The sequence below is a fragment of the Porites lutea genome, chromosome 4, assembly GCF_958299795.1.
Source record: "Porites lutea chromosome 4, jaPorLute2.1, whole genome shotgun sequence".
NCBI lineage: Eukaryota > Metazoa > Cnidaria > Anthozoa > Scleractinia > Poritidae > Porites > Porites lutea.
In genome coordinates this window covers 40,626,575-40,650,079 of record NC_133204.1, presented here as the reverse complement: position 1 = coordinate 40,650,079, position 23,505 = coordinate 40,626,575, and the positions used below count along the sequence as shown (strand labels likewise).

Sequence of the window (23,505 nt, the reverse complement as noted above, 5' to 3'; positions counted from 1 at the left end):
GGCATATGCCAGCTTTCTGGCTTTATTATTGAAAGTTTAGCCAAATCTTTGCCTACTGCCTCTTATTTCCTAGAAATTTGAACTTGCTAACAGTTTTTTTACATGTAGTTACTTGCAGGTTTTTTTGAAATATGAAAAGCTAACACTATTCGGGCAGCAGGGATGGCGCAGTGGTGAGAGCACTCGCCTTCCACCAATGTAGCCCGGGTTCGATTCGCGGACTCAACGTCATATGTGGGTTGAGTTTGTTGTTGGTTCTCTTCTCTGCTCCGAGAGGTTTTTCTCCGGGTACTCCAGTTTTCCCCTCTCCGCAAAAACCAACATTTCTAAATTCCAATTCGATCCGGAATGCTCGAGCATTTAATACATGAGCCCCTGGCTCGGGAGATTGGGCAACCACGCCTCACACTATCGAGCTTAAATAAAATTGATTGATTTATTTATTTGAGGGTTAGCCTTTTGTCAGATCAGTAAACTAATTTGCTCAGACCAAGGGCTAATGCTAAAAACATCAGGCCCCGGTTGTTCAAACGTCGGATAGCGCTATCCACCGGATAAATCACTATCCAGCGGATAGCGTAATTGATTTCCGTAATACTTATCCGCTGGATAGTGAGTTATCCGGTGGATAGCGCTATCCAACGTTTGAACAACCTGGGCCAGCTTTTCAATCCTCTTACGTTTGTGGTAAACGGACCATAGTATATATCAACTCTGCCGTTGCTAAAACCAATTTTTTATACCTGCCCACTGACACAGACATTTTTTTTTTTTGAAAACGAACCCATTGAACCAAGCTCAAATTGAAAGAAGTCACCTTTTGGTGCTGTAAAATTACAAAATGGTCGCCAGATGAGTTTAAAATATTGGTCGCCAGAAAAAAGAATATAGCAGTAAATGACACTTTGTGCAATGATTATTACAGTCCTGAAAGGTTTAAAGAATCAATATGGGCTGCCAAACTATGCAGCTATACCTTGTCACTAATGATAATTGTCATGTTCCTCAACTGGACCTTTTTTTAGTGGAGTAATAGTAATCAAATTATTATGCAAATTATTTTCTTTTAATGTGTAGTTCTATTGCTATTATTTAGAAATGTAAGGAGACTACTGTATGTGGAATAATTTGCATGTCAAAAAATTACATTACATGAGCTTAAAGGTTGGATAACCTTATGGATGCATTCTTTATTTAATGGGACTTCTATTTTTCTTTTCTTACCGTCAGAAAAACTTTTTTCTGTTGACAAGAGAATCAAACTTGAAAAACTGAAAGAAATTCTACAAAATGATGTACAGTGCTCTCCTGAATTTTTTAGGGTAAGTTGTTTGGTAATTGAAATTCCTTCTTCTGAAGCAAGTACAGTAAAACCCTGCTTACTCAAACTCCAGTAATAATATTTAACAGTTAATGAATGAGGCTGAGTATCTTATGAAGTATTATGGAGATCGAGGAGGGTGTTATCAGCTGAGGTGGATAGCACTCTCTGAGTTCATTAATTGCTTTATTAATTCCATTAATTCCCTCCGAATTCATCAATTGCTTTATTATTGATTCAACTGAAATAATTCCTATTTTAAAAACATAGCTAAAACATGCTTACCTGCATCGATGTTAAGTTCATCTTCAATAGTGTACGTTTAGGTTTGTCCAGCTCCGCAAATATTCTCCAAATAACAGATGTTGCCCTCTGAGTTGTCTTCTTGCTGTTTTTGCCATGTTTTTAGCTATTATTTCGCCTAGTTCCAGCTGTAGTTCTTACTCTTGAAACAAGTGAAATGTTCGCCTGTTTTTTTTCACAGCCAAAACAACTCAACCTCGTCCTCAGGTCTTCTCGGTTAACGGTGCCTTAACGAGTAGCAGGCTGCATTTTTAACGTCATCTCCTCGTTAAACACAAAATTCTTCTAAATGTGGTCATCAGTAACTGGTTATGGTGAATTATGCGAGTGCTTTTACCCATCAGAATTGGGAAAATATTTTGAATGAATAATAATTTTACATTATTCTCAGGTTTATAGAGTTTACTCAAATAACCAAGAAATTGAATACACCCATTTGTCAGATTCTTTGACAAACTTTGCTGATAACTCTAAGGTATGTTCCCTGTTTCTTTAATATTGTGTGTACTGTACATATTTATTTTTGATGGGATTTCATCCATTGAATTCAAGAACTTGCCAGTGACAATCTGTAAGAGCATAATTATCATACTAGTACTACTGTTGTTGTCATTGTTGTTATTATTATTATTACTGTTATTACTACTGACATTATTTTCCGTTGTAGCTGCGAGTCAAATATGGCCGTGCTGTCAAGGAAGGGGAGCATCAACTGAAAATGTTTTTGCTGACTCCAGCTGAAAAGGAGATAAGTTTATTTTCAAACCTTATTAAATAAAATAGGGTTGGAATAAACTTTCTTAAAAGGCAGACAGTATGCTCAGGAAAAAGTACCGTAATTATTATTTCATTGATTTCTGGGCATACTGTTTGCTGTTTCAACTCTATTCAAAACAAAATCTTTGTGGTGGAGTGGAGGAAGGAGGTCATGGCCTGGGCTGGGGTAATTTACTGACCCCCTCTAGAACATTTGAAAAATTCAATGTGTGATGGCTACCATTATAATCACTCAAGACCACTTTTTTTCTATAGAGAAAATTTTGATGTAATTAGGGGAAAACTTAGGAAACTGACTTTTTGTAACTATAAAGCAAAGTGAGTTCTTATCTTAAACGAAACAAATTAAATTAACCGTGAACATCACAACTTTGTGCAAAATTATTTATTTAAAGAATTATGTTCATGATTATGAATGGATGCCACTATCGGATCTGCTATCTTGTGTTGATTTTGTATACGGTTAAATTGGTCAGTGATCTATAGAGAATGAAATGTCTACCAGGAAAATCAGGTGATTGTCATAATATTATCATTAATAATACTTATTATTTAAAGGACATACATGTTTCGTCTTTCAGCCTTTCAAATACATTTGTGATTGGATAGCAAGTGACGGGATGTCAATAAAAACCTGCAAAGAACTTTTGCTACCAGAGATCTGTCAAAGATGTGGCATTGATGTACCAGTTGAAAAGTATGTTTTATTAGTTATTAGTTTGTTTAAATGTGGATTAGTGGGAAAACATACCTGTTCAAGATGATGGCCATCAAACCAACTGCAGTTAATACCATCAAATTTACCTCAATTTCTCGGCATGGCTTGACGTATGTCACTACTTGACCTCTTTTTTTCTTGTTATGCAGTATTAAATAATATCTGAACTCATTTTCCAACTACAGTACGGTGAAACCTTGATAATAACGAACCTCTATCTAATTAACAAAGTCCTTGGTGTAACAAATGTAAGTGGTGCAAATGGTCTTTGCGAGCATGCGAGCGCTGCGATTTTTTTGTGAGCACGAGCAGAGATAAAAAAATTTTGCTTTGCGAGCAGCGAGCAGTTTAGAGAGTACAACTCGCGAGCAGCGAGCACTTCTTATATTTTCCACTTGCAGCAATCCATGTGGAAATCCTTTTCTGTAAAATAAAACAGAAAATAATTTGAAACGGGGTTTTGATATGGAGCGCACCAAGTTGTTTGAATTTAGTTTGAGTGACACCTTATCGAGATCTAACCAATTACAGTCGCGTTTGATGCTAAATGACGTCACATTTTTGCTTCACTTCATCACGCACATGTTCGTACGGCTCAGAAAGCAAAGGTCACAAAAAGAACAACCATATAGAACCACATATAGCTACAATCCTGGACAAAACTCCTTGGGACACTACTGCAATATTCATATTTTTCTGTCATTTCTCGCTTCCCTCTAAAAACAGTGCATCGTTTTCGAAATTTTCCAGCAGCTCTCCCTCCCCCCACCCCTATACAAAGTTGAAAGAAGTAGGAAAAAACCCTGCATACATGCATCCAATATTGTTTGAGGGGTGAGGGGAGGGGTTGGACCTGTGTGAATTGGAAAATGTCCCTGAAACGCAAGTGTCCCAAGACTTTTGTCCATGATTGTAGATTAGCTAATTTATCATTTATCATTGTTATTTATCGCGTGCATTTCCACTGAACGTGTAGCCATATTTATAGGAATTAAGCTCCATACAGAATTGCATTTACTTTAATCCGAAGAAGGATTTACAAAATTTCGAGCAATACTGACAAGAAAGCGAGCATGCAAGCAACTGCAAAAACTTTGGGAGCACGAGCAAGCGAGCACTCATTTAAATTTTGCGAGCAGTTAAAAATTTTAATGGACCATTTAATACCCCTAAACGTATTTTTCGCCCCAGAAATAGCACAGTATGTGAAAAAGAACCTCAATATAACGAAACCTCTTTATAGCAAACAAATTTTGCTAGTCCCTTGGGCCTTTCTGATATATTTGTAGGTTCTAATTTTCATGGTGTTTGGTACACTGTTAAGAATTTCTTTCATAAGAAAGTCTCGTTTAATGTAAGTCTTTATGATTTATGAATTTTAGTCTCAGAATGAGAAGAAAAAACTGGAAAAATCCTGGAAGAGTCTATGTTGACAGCCAAGTATTTGAAGAAAACATCCAAGTATATGCAAGCTTTGAAGTGTTTCTGGAAATACTAGAAGGTCTGTCAATCTCTTCATCACGTTATCAGATCACTGTAAACACTTGTAGTGTACTTCATTTTCTTAATTCATGCTGGTATTAGCACAAGAATGTTTGTATTTACAATATAAGCTTGATAATTATAAGGCAGCAGATTCAGAATCATACAATTCCCCTAGGGTAGAGTAATGTTGGCACCAAGGAATAAATCTAATTTGTCAATGGGAAAGAGCGGTTTCTTGATGAGGGTATTTCTTTGTTACTTAAAGTGCTTGTGGTGATGCTTTTTTTAACATGTCCATTCCTTACTGGGAAAAATGTCATAAGCATATTAAGACAACTAAGGAGAACAAAAGATGTTCATATTCTTATGCAGCTTCTGCATAAGAATCCTGTCTCCAATTTCAGCAAGTCTGCAGATACGCTGGCTGCAGTTTAGTGGCCACTGTTGGAGAAGCAAGAATGAGACTGTTTCCCAACTACTTCTTTGGGAACCAAAACATGGCATGCACTCAAAGGGGGCACCCAGCAACAACCAACAACATTTATTGACCAACCTAACGAGTGACACCAGTCTTTCGAGGCAGGATCTTGCATCTGTCATGGCCAACAGACAGGGGTGGGACAGATTTATAAAATCAGCACGGATGCACCCGAAATAGATAGACATATAGATGCAGCTTCCCTTTTGCTTACAATTTATGTTTCAGCTTTCCTCGCTAGCATGCAGTGGTGAGACCTGGGCTATGATGTGCATATTAACTGCCAGTTACTACATTCTAATCATCAGGTCCTGAAAGAATGACCTCAGCTGATCAACTGTCATTGTATGTTAGACATTGGCATCCTTCGACATTAACAATTGACCCTCCAAAAGAAGTTGTTTTAGAGGAGAGCTTGGTTGAACATTTAAAGGAAGCGGTAACAATACTCTTTATTGGATTAATGATTTATTAATAACACTTTCTTTTATTTTATGACTAATGAAATCTTTACTTTTGTCAGATGAGTACTCTTGGTGGCATTCCAGTGGAAAATTTAGAGTTTTGCAAGGTATGAACTAGGCAAACACTTTGTCTTTGTTCCATGTTCGTGTTGTACTGATTACCACATCTTGCACATTCATTTACAGAGCTTAAAATTCACCATCTAGCTATATTATATATGATGTGTTGAATTATAACTCAGTCAAGATTTGTGTTAATTTTTATTAAATGATGCAAACTTGGGTCCAGGTCCCCATATATGTAGTCAATGGAAAAATTACTGTTGATATTAAAAATTATCACTGTTTGACTGCAGAAAGGAAGTCAGTGTTGCAATAAACCTGAGGTTTGAATTCAGATTTCCTCTGCATCCAGTTATAATTCATAGTCATTCAGTTATTGAGCTATTTTGAAATAATAGCTCATATGTCAGTGGTGTGAGCGTATGTATCTTTGTGGCTTTGTATGTTGGGATGTTTGTTGCAAGAGCCAATAAGGTTGAAGGTACTATGAGTTGATGCGTAGGAACCAATGAGATCTTGGCATCTATTTAAACATGGCATTGGTAAAGGTCGAACAAGGGCACTGTTTTGAGACCGCCATCTTGATCCTTCACAATTTTTTCGTCTTTTATTACGGGTACAGGTGTTTGGAAGCATTACATATAATATCTTCATGATTCAAACGCTGTGAACAGTGATGCAGCTGTTTCCAACTGTAACTGTAAAATGGGCTATTCTGTAAACAAGCTTTAAAAACATTATTCTCTCGCTTACAAAGTTCAACAGACTTTTTTTTTCGTTCCAGCAAAACAAAAAAATAATAAGTGAACAACATGATACATCCTTCCTGCATACTAAGCATTATAGTTATTGAAACGTATTTTATTAATTTTAGTAAAGATGAGTAACTTAAGTAGAAACAATAGCGTTAGGGAATACAATTGGAAGAAGCTAGTTGACACAATAATTAGATACTGTTTGGTTGAGTGGAGTAACATGATATGAGAAGAAATATATTTCAGCAGTTTGATAATTTTCTTGGAAGTTAATAAATGTTAGGCTATCAACCTTGACATGGCATGAAACATAATTTAATTGCAGATGTTGTAATGAAGCCGAGGTGATTTCTTAAAATCGTTGAGAAAATTTTGTAGTAAACAATTTGCGTTTTTTTACGTATGAATTGTAAAAGGGCCAAAGACCAACATCTTCACGTGCAAATTGTGTGCATGAGTTATTTTTATAATTCTGTTTACTAAATTACCGTGTGATAACTCGAATTCCCTCACGTACGAACAACGAAAGGGGGCAAAGTCCAACACTTTCACGTGCCAGTTGTGTGACTGTTCTTCTCATGCAGATTGGCTTTTCACAATAATAATAGTAACTTGAACGTGTGAAGACCTGTTTCGTTTTGTAACCAATGCCTTAAAAAAGGCTCTTGTCTTTTAAGATGCAATAGCTTTTAAAACATGAACAAATAAGTTGTTGGAATTAAGGACTGTTTCACTGAGTGGAATCGCACGTGAAAACCTCGTGAATTCTGATGATGCAATCATCTACCACAATGATAAGAATCCTGGTATTTCTTAACTACTCAAATTCGATGAGTCACATTTTGGCTTAAGAAACTCCGAGGAAAGCTTAGAGTTTTCCTTCTAATCAACGTTTGGTGAGTAGATATTTATTTTAGTACTTTAACAATCTGTTTAACTTGCACCAAATGTAACAGGGAAAGGCAGGGGAAAGTGAATATATAGCATGAGGATCGACGCATCTGAGCGTTTCGCGTTTTCATTTATATACGGCAATACCCAATTTCGCACAAAAACCTAGTCTACATTTAGGACGAAAAAGGTAGATTCATCACTCTTGGTAAGGTTACACTGAAGCATTAAACTTACACTGAAGCATTCAAAATAGCTCATGCACGTTTAACGTGCCTATGTCACTAATTTCTGGTTTCCAGGGCCGTGGACAGTTCCCTTGTGATGCACCAGTCCTTGAAATTCATGGAAATGATTTTGGTTGGACAGCTGATGTGACATCTCTTGGGTCTAGTCCTTTATTTATCAATGACGATGGAGCAGTGGTATTTTACAGGTGTGCAAAGATTGCCAACATAACAGACTCCACCTGAAATTGCTTTTGGGGGCACCTATTGCATTGTAGCATTCAGTAACGTTGCCCAACAGACAAACAAGTCAGAGGTAGCTTTCCACTTGCTCCAGAATTCTGATGGCATGCAAACAGTGCAAAAATTAATGTTTTCATGCATTCCTTTTAGAATGTGGTTAATCAACCTCACTGTGAATAACCTGAACACTTTTACTAAAGATCTAAGAGAGGGGGCTCTTGTGGAAATGAAAATGGTGATCCTCCAATTTTAAGGTTGCACATTCATTAGACCATTTTTATCCCCCCACATTTTAAAAATTTACCCAACTTCACACTGTCATTATCATTGTCATCATCATTATAGGTCCTGCATGTTCTCATTGGTGGATTACAGCACCAACAGAAACTGTAGCAGCCTTATTATTTGCCACAATGATAGAAAAGAGCTAAACGATGATGGAAAGTTATAAATAAAACACCAGCCCAGTATTTTGTGGTAGTCTGTTGTTTGGAGGCAACGTTTGCATTTTTTTTTTTTTTCAGTTTGCTATAAGCTCTGCTGTAATTTTTTGTCCTTTTCGTGTGCATATGAGACAGGTGGAAAAACAAGACATGGTTATCGACTATTATAATCTACTATGTGTTACTGGAATCTAGAATTTACCTCTCATTTTTGCAGAGATAAAACAGAACATCTAATGAAAATATCCGAAGAAAAGAAAAAGGAAATCATGAAAAAAGAAAATACCAAGTGAGTCTCTCTGTTTTAAAACAGTGTAGTTTGGTCAGTCTAAATCTCGTGATTTTTTCTAACTTTTTGAAGTTTCTTTCTGTGATTCATCCTTGGGTTGGGCCCCTAAAAGTGAAATGGCATCATCTACCCAGCAAGGCAGCAATACATGTATTCTATGTTTAGTTTTCGTGATCCATCTCCAGGAGTTACTTTGTTGATAAAGCAGTGCCCAGTCATCAGCAAAAGTTATTAATAACAATTTTCCCAAGGAAACTTAAAACAACAATGCAAATACAATCAATGCTGTCTAACAGATGCTCCCATAAGCAGAGTGCTCTCGGTCAACCTTTAAAAAAAACTTGTTTGAACTCCCATACAATAGACACTACATTTTTATATTTCTGTGAGCAGACACAAATTTAATATTAAGAGGAAAATGTTTGGTTTTTATTCTCTTGTGAATGAATTGTATAATAAGACGATGAAAGAAACAGGTAAACAATAATAACGATGGTCACACTGTATTGTTCTTTTGTTAGTACAATATTTTAGTGTGAATTTTCACAAGCTCCCATAAGCTACCGCCCTTCTGTTAATGAATCCTAGAGATGAGTGGGGCCATTCCTGTTGGTCTCCACAGGGGCTGTGCTCTAGTGGCACCTGGTGGCTCCTTAATTACAGTAGGATCATTCCTGTTAGTCTCCACAGGGGCTGTGCTCTAGTGGCACCTGGTGGCCACTTGATGACAGTAGGATCATTCCTGTTAGTCTCCACAGGGCTGAGCTCTAGCAGCACCTGGTGACCCCTGGTGCCTTACTTTTGGTGCTTAAACAGTTTACAAATCTTAGTTTTTTGCTAAGCGCCCTGAATATCACAGTTTCAGAGCATTGGTCTCCCTTCAGTTTTTCTTAGAGCACAACCTTGGGCCAGCTCCAGCTAGAAAGATATTCTCTGTTTCTCGAGGGTGTCTGTCTTCAGTAGCTTCTTTTGCAAATGTGTTCTAACCCCAACTAGTAACATCTGCAAAGCAGTGCCAAGATCCTTGTTGTGGGCCCCCAGCAGACTCAATGAATTACCATAAGTTTTGAATTTCCCTTCAACCTGATTGGCATTAAATGTTGGATATCATATTCTGTACTTTGAGCTGTTCAAAAGGCTCCACAAACAGTTTTTAGCTCATGAAAGTTTCACTTGAGGCTATTTGAAGCTCCACCAAATGTTGTTGTTATCAACCTAAGTGCAAAAATCCTTTTTTCCAATTCAGAACGTTCATGTTCACTTCGGTTTAGTTCCAAAATGGTCACCATATTCTATTGAATGTTATACATGATTTCCTGTTAATTCAAATTCTTCAAAAGATAACTTTATTGTCAGCTATTTCTTGATAGAAATATACATGTTCCTGTTCAAACACAATTTATTGTGTCCCTGCATTCAACATAAAAAATGGTAGTCTTGGGTCTTTAATATCCTAAGTTGAGAAGACTTGCAAGTAACAGTTTCATTTTATAGTAATTGTTCAGTAATTGTTTACATGTGGAATTCCCAATAAATAGAATTAGTGATGACAGCTAACAAGTTGTCAACTGTTTGCTTTTTAACAATTCCTGGGCTGGGTTTTTCAAAGCTGGGTTAAGATAGCCCAGGGTCAGTGCGAAATTTGAATTCAGCTTAGAAAGCTTAAAAAGTAAATTCAGTTTAATGCATTTTGTCAACAAGTTGATGATTGGATGCTCTTTAAAATAACCTAGAAAATTATCCGAAGAAATGTTTTTGAACAACAGCAACAAAAAAAACCGGATTATTAAAGCGCTAATCAGCCTTCAACAACTTAGCTCTGTAGAGCATCTATTGCACGAGTAAAACAAAACGTTCTATTTACATGCCCGACACACTCAAGCCACTGTCTCCTCAAATTCGAAGCACTTAAAACAAAGCATACAATATCACTACCCTACACAACCTTTTCATAATGATGCACAATTTAAATAGAGGTTTGGCTGTACGCAACCCTTAGTAACGTTCAAATATGCAGTAATAATATTTATCTATCGCACGAATCGAACCATCCACCCTTCCCCCTTAACTGCTACCTGTACCCCTACAAACATTGAACACGCTCGCCTAAGCTCCGATTACTCCTAGTTTATACATTTAGCAAGTCAGAGGTTCAAAAGTAATTAGGTGTCAAGTAGCTCCTTCTTAAGGGTTGATTCTCACTTTAATAATATTATTTGTTAAAGTAAAACCCTTTGCACATATGAACTGTTTATTTTCAGTTCAGTACAAACTCGATTTTATAACTGATATTCTATTATGCAATCATGCCGTTAATAATTTATCCAGTTTTTCTTTGTGTAATATTATTAATATTCACATTTTCGGATTTGAGATTATGTGCGCAGTGTGCCCCAGCCCTTTCAAGTTCTGATAATATAGGTTCAGTAAGGCATTTGGACAACATGCACTAAATGTTTCTCTCTAATAATCATTGGAGTTCTACCAATGCATAAATGCTGATGTACAGGCAGGTCGCTCCAGAAAGAAATGCTAAATTCCTGGAGCAACATGACAAATTGAGGCATTTGGAAGAAGTGGAAAGAAAGAGAAGAGAAATGGAAAGGTCCATGTGCAAGGTACAGCTAGATAAGATGTCGTATGATTCTCAGGGTTGTCACTAAGATCTGATGCCCTCTAGCGTTCCACAGAAAATTCGTTTGGGAGTCTTCCTCTTTTAAGCCTTGATTATCAATGTTGAATGCCTAAAAAAGCCAAATATTTCCCTTTTTCAGGGAGAAGGGATCCATGACTTATTTTTAAAGAGCTATGTTTTTTGACACTTACCCCTCAGTTATTGTTTGATACATACACCTGAGTCTGCTCTTCCTGTGTTCAATTGTTTGCCTGACAATAATTCACCACTATGGAAACGAGAAGGGATCTGGAACCAAAATGCGTCCCACAATTGTTTCTGGGGTCTTTACTGGGGACGTGCTCGTCAGCTATTGGCCAGTTTTTTTCCTGTCCCTAGTAACAGTCCCAGAAGTCTTTGCGGAAAAAAGAAATAAATTTACTTGGCGCAGTTCCCGTCTCATTTCTAAAGTGGCAAATGGCGTATTATCAGATGAATGACTGCAAATGTAAGGGGAACAGGGCTAAATATTAAGGTTTGTGCAAGTGTTGCTGAGATCTAGATAGCCATATGATGGTTTTATTATCTGATCTGCTTGCTTTTGTTTTGATTCCTTCAGATAAAGATCTTTTGTGAACATCCAATCAGGAGGACAATGTTAGAGCAAAACTTAGAAATTAATAAGGATAGCACACTGAATGAGGCGGTAGCCATTGCACATAAGGTGAGAGAGAGTTAAGATTGTACAGCATCACTCTCCCTGACAGATGCCTCTCGAAGACAGACACCTCCGTTGAACTTAACACCTAGCAGTTTGTCAGTTGTTCTAAATTAGTGAATTTCCACTTTGTGGTCACCTCTTAGTGAAGAACCCTTCCCAAAAAGGACTCCTGAAGTTAGGAATCAGGAACATGTAGTTTCAAAGTACATGTATTTTCATGGTGTTTTAATATTTTAATAATATGTTATACCAGAGGAACTTGTAGTGCTTAACCTTAAAATTTTTGCACTTCTTATGTTTGAAGTTGAATTTAAAATGGTCAGCAGCATATTAATAATAATTATTATGCTGCTGACCATTTTAATTATTATTATACAGAGTCAGGGCTGTGTGTTCTAGCAGAGCCCAATGAACCCTGGCACTCAACTTTTGCACTCGGGTGACTAGAAAATCTCAGATTTTCCATACAAATCATATGCTAGGCATCCTAGATTTTACAGGTTCAGAACACTGGGCTCCCCTTAATTTAACTTAGAGCATAGCCTTGAGAGTATTTGACAATTATTCCTCAAGCCCGATTGGGCTCTGAGTCAATAGCCCATGAGGCTGAAGGCTGAATGGGCTATTGACTCAGGGACCATGAGGGCGAGAGGAATAATTGTTTTGGTAACATACAACTAGTTGGTCAAAAATATCCAGACAAAACAACTTTAGCTAGCAAAACGTGATTCAGCCGCCATTATTTTGGTTTTCAAAGCCGGCGCGTTTCGCTACTAGTGGGCTATAACATATAGCCTAGTAGCAGCTCAACCAATCAGAACGCAGCATTGATAATAGACCACTAGTTGGATTTTACTAAAAAAAATATATCCCACTCTGAGCAGCAGAACTGCAAATCAAGGTCACATTTTTCCTGTATCAAGACAGTTAGAACATGTGTTCTTTGTTGTATTCTAGCTGTAGATAAAGAATTGCAAGTATATTGATTTCATTACAAGTTGTGCTAAAGGTCTGTTGTTGTGAATTCAAAGTGTTTTCTTAATAATTTTAGTAAGTAAACTGTTATTTTGTATGACCAGCTTTTCCATCTGGACAAGATACTTCCTGTTGATCAATGCAGAATTGTGAAGTATGATGAATACTATGACTACATTGAAAGGTCATTTGATGGAGAAGAGGTGAGTGTCAGAGTTGATCCTTTCAGACCCTTAAGATAAGAACAAGGATCCTGTTAGTGTAGCTACTATCAGACCATAAGAGTTTGGTCTTACCAGTGCATTCGAGGTGGCCATTATAAGTGGTGGATTTGAGGAGATACATTTATAAGGTGGACTCCCTAAACTCTGCCCATTTAAGGATCTTTGTCCATGGTACCACTTGAGATGACATCAGTTTCAATGTTTCAAGACAACTTTGTCATCTAACTGGTACAATTGAAGAGTTTAAACCATCCCCAATTGAGCACGATTCAGCTATAACAGATTGAATGGAGAAAAATGCCAAAAAATATTGACCTGAAAATTCCAATGAAAAACCACTTCCCTCATGCACTCTTACAATCCTTAAAAGTTTTTCCAAAAACCTGTCACACCAAAATATAAAATAAAAAAACAGGGCAAGAAAAGTGTAAGAAGCGGTAAAGAAAGAAAGCAAAGGTAAAAGTCAATAGCCGTGTCTTGTTTAAACCCAAAAAGTCAAACTTTTATCTTTTGTGGATGCTCAAACTTTGGAAGCTGGTATTTTGCACCGGGAACAGAAGGCAGCCTAGTGCTTGACTTATAAACAGTGTTTTGCAAAGTTTTCAAAAGGCCTTTTTCAGCAAAAATTTTAGGACAAAATGGGTTAAGAACATAAAAATATTATTCAGCTTAAATTTCTTTGTTTCCATTTTCAAAAAAATGAATGATTGTATCCAAAAAATCAAATGCATATTTTGTCCGAAAATTAAGGAGATTTTATTAGCTAATTTTTTCCAGTCACTGGCAGTATAGAGAGGAGAAATGTGACATCACATTACCATGGTAGCACTATTTCTGGATGACAACAAAATTAATGACGCAGGTGACGGAAAAGGGAACGGCAAAAAATAATGTTTATATTAACAAAAGATAACTTTGGACGTGCATCACGCTATTTTGTACATTTCTTTGCCGTTTTTGCACCACTACGACATAAATTTCCTAATTTCACGAGCCTGCTTTACGGAGTAAGTGAACACGACTCGGAAATTGTCGCGTTCCTTGTCTAAACTTAGATAACGACAGATACGATCCAAACGAAAATTTCGCCAAGATTTGCCAAATTAAATGAAATTGAATAAGATCGATGAAGTTTGAAATAGTGAGAATAGTATTTTAAGTGACTTTCTTGGTTTGTTATCATCCAAAAATTTTGCTACCATGGCAACGTGACATAACAACGTCTCCTCTTTATTGTCATAAATATTGTTTTTGCCAATTGCAGAATGATCCAATGGGAAAGGTCCTCTGTGGAGTGAAGCAGTCCTACATGTTTGACCTCCTCCTTGAAACAAGAAAGCCACATGAAAAATTTGCTACGTACAAACATGGTGGTTAGTAACCTTTGTCAACTGGTGACTATGTAAAACTATCTGATCTGACTGAGTCCTGGCTGTTACAATTTTGTACTTTAATATCTAGTATATCTGTATTAAAGAGTTTTTTCTCAAAACATCTTCAGATAAATGTCTTAAAGACCATTTTCAGTGACATCAGCCTAAAAATAAATTTATTTTGGTGGAAAATCTATACCAACACTTGAAGACCACCTCTTGTAAAGTTTTGTAAGGATGCATACTTGTAGGGACTTCCTGATGTCAATTTTGTAGTTTTGAGATGTTTTTTTCCTCCCTCCAGGCCATAACCTAAACATAACCTTGCTAGGTTACCAAACAAGAGGCGGTCCTTCTGCTAAAATTAATTTGAATATTCAGTTGAGTTCACTGAGGCTGGCTAACTGAGGTCTTTATTTGTTAATCTTGCAATCAAATTAAGTTACAAAAGAACTAGATAGCAGCAACAATATAGATAGTCGTATAAACACAACAACTTTTTTTAATTTTCCAGACATGTTTCCACCGTACATCCGTCATCTTCAGTGTTACATATTTTGAAATCGCCGTTGAATTTAAAGCGCGCGCGATCTTTTGTTTAAGTAAATTTAATCAGTCCTCCAAGAGCAGTGTTTAAAGGTAATCTGTGTCGGGAACGATAGCACATGACGGCGAGAAACTACGTTTTAAAAGATATGTTCAAGATGAGACATGTTAAAGGACACATTAGAAGACCAAGCTTTAGGATCGTTCCAAGTGGCTTCGTGCCGTGATGGAGTCAATTACCGCAATTAAAGGGAAGGGACGGATGAAATTATCAAAAGGCAAACGTAACGAAAGGAGACTGCTCAACAGTCTAGATAATCGTCATATGTGTACATTGCCATCCCCGCTGTCGCTCTGTCGGGTCTGCCTATCCCTGTACTGGACTATCATCATCAGAGACCATAGAATCCCAATACACTTTGCTTATGTGAATGTTATACAATCATGTAGCTGACTTCAGTCGGTAATTACCAAATAATCTGAAAAAATCTCTGTAGAAATTAAATTTTGCGCTTAGAGATGATCGGGTGACGAAATGCTTTTTATCAAATCGACTGTATTAATACGTCTTGTATGAATTCTTTAGCATGCGATATCCTTGGGAGCACGTTTCCTAAAGTTGAAGTCTAACATACATTTGTGCCAGTAAAAATTATACAGTACTCTTTCATCATTGCTGGTCCCAGCAATTTGTAGGACGTGTGTCACATATGAACCTTGTAAATCACTTACTAGCCTTACCGTTAGTGTCTCTGTATAATTATAAAGTACTCTATCATCATTGCTGATCCTAAGCAGTATGTAGGACGCGTGTCGCACATAAACCGTAGTTTAGTGACAGTTGTTTTTTATTCTTAGGTGTGTCCTCTGCTTTATATCCTTTAAGTTACAGTTCGTTTTTTTCTGTTGTTATTTAATTGTCATATAATACACTCCTCTACTATCGCTCTTGGTATACAGTTTTGAGTTGTTGTTTTCTTTTCTGGATTCCCGTCAGAAACTATAGAGGATCTACGTGGAGCAAGCGTACAAACGCCTGCAGCTGGTGGAGACTTCCCAAGGCCATCAAGGGAAATACGGCAGCGCGAAGCAAATTTAGAGAGGCAGCTCAGAGAGATGCGGCAACGTGAAGAACATTTGCAAAGACAACTGAGGGAGACACAGCAACGTGAAGAAAACTCACAAAGGCAGCTCAGGGAGATGCAGCAACGTGAAGGAAACTTACAAAGACAGCTGAGAGAGACACAGCAACGTGAAGGAAACTCACAAAGGCAGTTGAGAGAGATGCGGCAACGTGAAGAAAACTCACAAAGGCAGCTGAGGGAGATGCAGCAACGTGAAGAAAATTTGCAAAGACAACTGAGGGAGACACAGCAACGTGAAGAAAACTCACAAAGGCAGCTCAGGGAGATGCAGCAACGTGAAGGAAACTTACAAAGACAGCTGAGAGAGACACAGCAACGTGAAGGAAACTCACAAAGGCAGTTGAGAGAGATGCGGCAACGTGAAGAAAACTTACAAAGGCAGCTGAGGGAGACACAGCAACGTGAAGGAAACTCACAAAGGCAGTTGAGAGAGATGCGGCAACGTGAAGAAAACTCACAAAGGCTGCTGAGGGAGATGCAGCAAGGTGAAGAAAATTTGCAAAGACAGCTGAGAGAAAAAGACCAGGAAGTAACTGAGCTAGTGTTAAGTCTTTCCTCAGCTCAGCAAACAATAAGTGAACAGCAACAACAGGAATCATGCGACTGGGTCATTTCCCGCGATGAAATTCAAAAGACCAATAAATGCCTTGGCAGGGGAGGCTGGGGAAGTGTTTATGAAGGCGTGTATTGTGGCTGTACTGTAGCAGTAAAGCAAATTCATGATCTGATTCTTTCCCCTCATAACATACGTCTTTTTGAGAGAGAAGTGAATATTGCATCCAAGTGCCGCCATCCTCACTTGCTTCAGTTCATCGGCGCCACTAAAGATGAGGGAAACCCTCTGTTTGTGACGGAGCTGATGGAGAAAAGTCTGCGAACTCTGTTAGAACAGCGGCAACTCTCCGAGATAGAAATACGCACCATTTCTCTGGATGTAGCCCGAGCAATTAACTACCTTCATGAAAAGAAACCAGAGCCCATCATTCACCGGGATGTGAGCAGTGCTAATGTGTTGCTATGGCGACAGGGTGACCAATGGAGAGGCAAAGTGTCAGATTATGGCACTGCTAATTTCATTCAGCAGGCCATGACAGTGGCTCCTGGAGCTGTGATTTACAGTGCGCCTGAGGCAGTTACATCAAACCAAACAGTCAAGGTGAGTTTTTTTGAATTTAGGGATTTTCTGATTCAACAGTGTTTCATCAACACGTTTTAGATTTAGAAGAAACGCGTTGGTGCATTGATCTTGAGCGCGTAGGATTTTAAGGCCTGGTTGGTCGTTTACTCACACAAAAGAAACTGTACTACACTATGTCCTTCTTTACCTTGGTGTAAAATTGGAAGCAGCAAATTGATGCTGATCTATTTAGCTTTGTGTGAGCCAGACTAACATTCTGTGCTCATTCTCTTGCTGCTTAATTCCCGGCCAAACAGTGGTAACGGTGATAGTTTTTACCTTCACCGTTTGACCTCAAACATTCATGGGTAATCTCGACTATTGATCGTTTCCCAGGAGTTTACGCAACGAAAACAAGCTGTAGACGTGTGGTTTTCTCATTAATTGTTCAGGTTTAAAATGGTACTGGAGTCTTGGCATCTAAATCTGATAGAGTCAAACCTATCCAAAACGATCGCCTTCTGGGGAGAGTATCGTCACCTCGAAAAAGTGGCCGCTACAGTCAAGCCAGGTCAAGCGTATCCCCCACCCCCCACACCCCCAAGATTCCATTAAGGAATTTATTATTCCAAAGTTGAATCCTTTGGTAGTTGTAGATTTCAGATTCATCTCTGCGTTCTTGGATGCGCAATTTGCCGTGAATTCACACGCGAAGCAGTTATGAAATTTCTACCAGCTCAGTTTCCCTGAATTTGATGTAAATGTCTTCGAAGCAATTTTATCTCTTTAAAGATTTTCAATCTGACCAAATACAGAGACGTTCTCGTTGAAATATTTAATGCTCATTACGCTTGCAGGAATGCCAATTTGACACTAGTTACGAGAACGAATAACGAATCATTTTTCAAATAATCAATTCATTAATAGAATGTTGGGGGGTACGCTTGACCTGCAGGCAGGCAGGCAGGGTTTAAAGTGACACCACGGTTTATTTGGGGAGGGACGGGAGGACTTCAATATCTGTGTGAATTTATCCTACAGGTTAATAAGATCACAATCAGAATGTAATACTCACAGTCAATCCAGTTCAAGCGTATCCCCCGAGATAGTGTTGATGAACTTATTACTCTAAAGTTGAATCCGTAGGTTTTTGTACATTTCAGATTCATCTCTGCATTCCTGTATGCTTAATTAGCAGCTAATTCGCACGCGAGGTACACGCAGTTCCGAGTTTCTAGCAGCTTAGTTTTATTGAATTTGATGTAAATGTCTTCAACGCAATTTTATCCATTCAAAGATTTTTCAATCTGACCGAATACAGAGAGGCTATCGTAATCAAATCACTGCTAATCACACATACAGGAATGCAGAATTGAATATGATACTGGTTGCGTAGTTACAAAAAGAAGGAATGATCTAAAATGACCTAAAAACGAGCTACAACGGTATCTAAAATAAGATGTCTCCAATAACCTTAAATTATTAAACTAATACAGGCAAAAGGGTGTAATTTCGCTGACCGAGCATGTGGTTTCGAAAGAGTTCTTCTGTTAAAATATGTTTGTAACATGTTTCCTGAAGAATGCAACAATGTTACGTTGACACACAATACAACTGGATTAGCATGACATGTAAGCCTCCTAGTCACGCGGCGCGGAGATGATGGCGCGATAAAAAGCCATTTTGCCTAACAAATCAGTTACCATTAGAGCTCACAGCGCACTTGTTCTACATCAATCAAACCTCCAAACGATTAGGTCCAATTTTAGCAGCTTACATATTCATGCCGAAATTTTATTTAGAGTCTGATCTCAGGTGTAATGCATTCGACAGATAAAGTCAAGATTTTTACGCCCATCAGCTCTCTGACTCCAATCAAAACTTTTTTTCTTCGTGTCATCATATCCGCACCACGTGACAAGAAGACTTACGTGACATGCTAATTCTGCTCTCTGTCAACCTAAGGGTTATATTTAGTTGTTCATTAGGAAACCTTCAACGGTATAACTAAGAAGTAGGTGAGACCGAGAACTGTCCACAATTAGCCTGAACTTTCCGGAAGTTTCAATTGTTTCAAAACCACATGCGAGGTCAGTAAAAAAAAAACAAATAAAAAAATTAAAAATTTGTGTATCGTTCGTAGGTTGATGTTTATAGCTTTGGTGTTCTTCTTTGTGAAATGTGGGTCCGGGAACTTCCAGATCCTAGAAGGCGTGAACAGCAAGTTCTGCTCATGACGAACCATGTGTTGAGAGGCCTGGTACGGCGATGCCTGCAAACCGATCCTGAAGCGAGACCAACCATGCAGAGGATAATCGATGAACTATCTAGAGCTGTGTAACTTCCATCTAGTATTTTGTCAGAATTTTTTTAAAACTTTCGTAGTTTATAAAGTTGAATCGGTAGAAATCTTTAGTGCGGAAATTAGTGTGTAATCGTTTATCGTGACAACGTAACTTAGTTTACCCAACTGTTGCTAGAAAACAAATTACTCAGGTTGAAAACAGATTTACAACTTATTTGCTTTTAATTTATTTTGTAAAATGGATGTTTTTTTCTTATATTACACTCAAGGAAGTGTGGCTTTTTCACGTGATAGATCAAAGAGAAAGCGAGGTCTTCTACTCTCCGTAACGTTTTAGTAATGGTGCCCAAAAGCCAGATATATTTCACATTTATACCGTCGTGGGAAATGGATTTCTTTAACTGGTATGTTTTGTCGGTCTTCCCGATGAATTTGGCCCTTTGTCTTTTCATAAAGTTTGCGTACATATGCACCTGAATAACACGAGTTTTTAAAGGATACGTTTTGTGGATTATTGGGTGCGGTCCAAGAATTTCCCATGACCGTTCCCGAGTTAAGTTCTATGGGTTAAAAAAAAAACAAAGCGGCTCAACCAATCATGAAAAAGTGAAATGCACCAAATAGTAGAGGCACGTGTTGTTCACGTGCTGAGTTGTTGGTGCCAAACCCTATACTACTCGAAGTTCGAAAACTCAGTAGGATTTTGAGCGCTGCTGTGAATGTTTTTACGTTTACTAAATTCAAAAGCAACTTGAAACACTCTAAAGTATTCTTTACATCAGTGTTCAAGAATTCTTTCCTTATGAAGTCGTTGGAACTATTTTTGTAAATTAAACCCGTACTCTGTTAATGGTCTTCGATTGCTGTTGGATCAATACGCCCCTGCTAAAAAGCTTTTGGTGACAATAAGACCTTTTGCACCATGGTATTCGCCAATAGTTGCTACTGAAAAACAGAAAAGACGTCGCTTAGAGAGAAAATGGCGGAAGACACACCTACAGAGTGATAGGAAAGCGTACCAGTATCAGTGTTGCGTTTTCAACGAGTTGATTAGTTCACTGAAATCTACTTATTATACATCATTAATTAATGAGCATTCCTCAGATCAAAGGGTGCTGTTTAGAACTGTAAACAAGCTTATGCAAGAATCTCATGAGACGCGATATCCACCTTCTCTTAGCAATGCTTTACTTGCTGATTCATTTGCTGACTTTTTCACTGCCAAAGTTGAAATGATTCACACTGCCCTTGTGGCACGAAACAGAGAACTATCGCTAGCGGATGATAATGAATTGCTTACCAACGCTGCTGAATTAAATAACTTTCGTGAGGTCAGTCAAGAAGACGTCAAGCAATTTGCTTATAAGCGTTTAAGCAAGTCCTGTTGTCTTGATCCTCTGCCGGCATCACTACTTAAGGATTGCTTCCCTGTACTCCTGCCTACTATTACCAGGTTGGTTAATTTGTCATTGACAACTGGTTTTATGCCTGATGCCCTAAAGATTGCTTCTCTTTCACCTGCATTAAAGAAACCAACTGCCGACTTCAAGCAGTTCACAAACTTTCGGCCAATCTCAAATTTAAAGTTTATTTCTAAGCTGGTTGAAAAGTCTGTGGCAGTTCAACTGACGAAACATGTTATGACCAACCATCTTGACGAGACGTTTGAGTCAGCATACAAAGAATTTCACTCAACTGAAATAGCACTACTTAGAGTACATAATGACATCTTGTGTTCTTTGGATCAAAACAAGTCGGTCATATTACTTTTATTAGACCTTTCAGCAGCACTTGACACGGTGGATCATGCAATACTAATATCTCGACTCTCGAACCGTTTTGGGGTGAAGGGAACTGTATTGGCCTGGTTTAAGTCCTACTTAACCTCCCGCCAACAGTTTGTTAATGTAGAAGAGGGCATGTCATCAAAGCTCCTGTTATTAGTCTATAAAGCACTCAATGGCAAAGCACCCTCTTACATTTCTAGTCTCCTGAGCCATCGTAAGAGCTCTCGGTCTTTACGCTCCAGTGGGCAAGAACTGCTCACTGTGCCACTGGCTAAACTAAAGACTTGTGGAGATCGGGCGTTCAGCATTGCTGCGCCAAGGCAATGGAATTTTGCCTCTTAGCATTCGTAAATCTCCATCAATCGCTATTTTTAAAAGACATTTGAAGACTTATCTTTTTAAAGAAGCCTATGGTTTTTAACTTTTATTTTTAATACACGTTTTTCTTTTTTTATTTCTTTCATTATCTGTAATTTTATCTTAGTATTTTTAGACCTTAGATTTTTAACTTTCATTTTTTGTATAATGTATATATATTTTGTAAGCTTTGTAACTAATTTATCTCTGTATTTTATTATAATTTTTAGCTTTTAGGTTCTACGTTAACCTTATCATTGTAAAGCGCTATGAAAGAGTAGCTGAATAGCGCTATATAAATTATTATTATTATTATTATTATTATTATTATTATTATTATTATTATTTTGATTGTTGAGCGACAATTTGCCTTTGTTTACAACGACGTTTTCCCGCGATACCAGGTTCAAGTTTTTTCTTCCCCTCGGTAAAAACTGCAGACGTGAAAACCCAGAGTGAACCCAGCCCAAGCGTTTTTCCCATTTGAAGCCTTGGGGGGGGGGAAGACGTCCAGTGCGACCGCATCTACTGTCACATGACCTACCAGGGGCACCCAAAGAGAATATAGTTCTAAAGCACTTAAACATAGCATTGATGAAGGTATTTTAGTATTTAAACGGTAGATATACGCATATTTTTATCTCCTAAAAAAAATTCATCTGTTCGGATTTCCTAGCTGAAAGTCTAGTGATCCGAAACTTATAGGGAACAAAACTTACTTTGCGAAAATTTCAGCCAGAAAAAAGGCTCCCGAAAATTCTAGGTGACCTTTTTAGGGTAAAAATCCGTTGAAAATGGGCAATTGTACCAGAAGAGAAATCCTAGGAGAGGCAGGCAAGCAAGAAATTTTACAACAAATTTTTCGAAAATTCTAGATCTCAAATCGTCTTCCGAACAGATATTTTCCGAAAATTGACGTTGGGTGCCTCTGACCTACATTGAGAAAACAACGCTTACAAGCTAAGAAGGTTTATAGTAAATGCTTGCTTGGGATTAACCTTGTTAATAGAGGTCAGGCTTGGCTGAAGATCGCTGAGACCTCAGGCTATATCCTTAGCCTACTTTATGTATACAGTGTATGATCGTTGTATCAGGAGTTTTTTTCTTTTCGTAAAGACAACTGAACATTTGACTAACGACCATGAAAAAGTTGTATTCCTTCGTAAGCAAATAGGTTACAGAAATAACATTCTTCTGAAGAAGGTCATGCGCACGAAGCAAAAAAAAATTGATCGAAGATGTCGCGAAAATTGTGACAAATTTGAGGATGTTATACTGAATTAAATACGCGTAGTAGTTCGGTAGACATTTGCATAGCGTTTGCTCTGCCAGTAAAAGGCAACTTACTCCGGTATAGCAGAGTTTACTTTAATTCCTATGTTACATACACAATGTACATATGACGTGAAATAGACAAAAAATTCAATTGACTGAGCCGTTGAAGCTGTCGCGTAGTAAAGCTTATTTATTTTTAATCAACGATTCCCACCCAAAAGGTAACTTACCTATAAAACAGAATTTTTTTTAAATTCATAGTTACTTATTAACCAGGTCACACGCGTGAAATAGACAATGTTACTGAAATAAACATTATTGAGTGAAGACTCAAGTATATATATATAATGGCTTTTGAAATGTGTTGGGATATACAATTAAACATGCGTATCAGTAATATAAGCAGTTAGTATATACACACTCAGTAATCTTGGTAATTCAAGCAATCTGATTGATTAGCTGTCTCGGACTATGACGTTATATTCATCACGCTAGGCGGTGAATATAAAACTAAATCGCTGTCATGAACTGGGTGTTTTGTCAAAGTTTCATAGTAAAGCCTCTTTGAAAATACACGAATATTCAAATGCTGATGACTTTGAAGGCAAG

General features: G+C 37.8%; 2 protein-coding genes across 2 annotated transcripts in view; both read left to right on the top strand.

Annotated features, from left to right (window-relative positions):
- LOC140933586 (ubiquitin carboxyl-terminal hydrolase 47-like) overlaps positions 1-2,483 on the top strand; it is a 75,988-nt gene extending 73,505 nt beyond the window's left edge. Inside the window, exons 27-29 of the mRNA XM_073383191.1 lie at positions 1,231-1,322; positions 2,016-2,099; positions 2,292-2,483. Coding sequence (XP_073239292.1) covers positions 1,231-1,322; positions 2,016-2,099; positions 2,292-2,402 — 287 coding nt within the window. The 3' untranslated portion in view covers positions 2,403-2,483. The remainder of the gene's footprint in view (positions 1-1,230; positions 1,323-2,015; positions 2,100-2,291) is intronic.
- A 411-nt stretch (positions 2,484-2,894) lies between these two features.
- On the top strand, positions 2,895-19,706 carry LOC140933587 (uncharacterized). Its single transcript, XM_073383192.1, has 12 exons — positions 2,895-3,098; positions 4,502-4,620; positions 5,391-5,521; positions 5,606-5,653; positions 7,558-7,691; positions 8,386-8,457; positions 10,967-11,075; positions 11,691-11,795; positions 12,872-12,970; positions 14,256-14,364; positions 15,908-17,211; positions 19,316-19,706. Exons 1-12 carry the CDS (start codon positions 3,022-3,024, stop codon positions 19,511-19,513), a joined length of 2,505 nt encoding a protein of 834 aa, XP_073239293.1. The 5' UTR covers positions 2,895-3,021; the 3' UTR covers positions 19,514-19,706.
- Positions 19,707-23,505: the final 3,799 nt, after the last annotated feature.

Coding starts and splice junctions, on each gene's coding strand:
- LOC140933587 (XM_073383192.1), top strand. CDS start 3,022: ATGTCAATAAAAACCTGCAAAGAACTTTTGCTACCAGAGATCTGTCAA. Junction 14,365..15,907: donor TGCTACGTACAAACATGGTG/GTTAGTAACCTT, acceptor GATTCCCGTCAG/AAACTATAGAGGATCTACGT. Junction 17,212..19,315: donor CATCAAACCAAACAGTCAAG/GTGAGTTTTTTT, acceptor TATCGTTCGTAG/GTTGATGTTTATAGCTTTGG.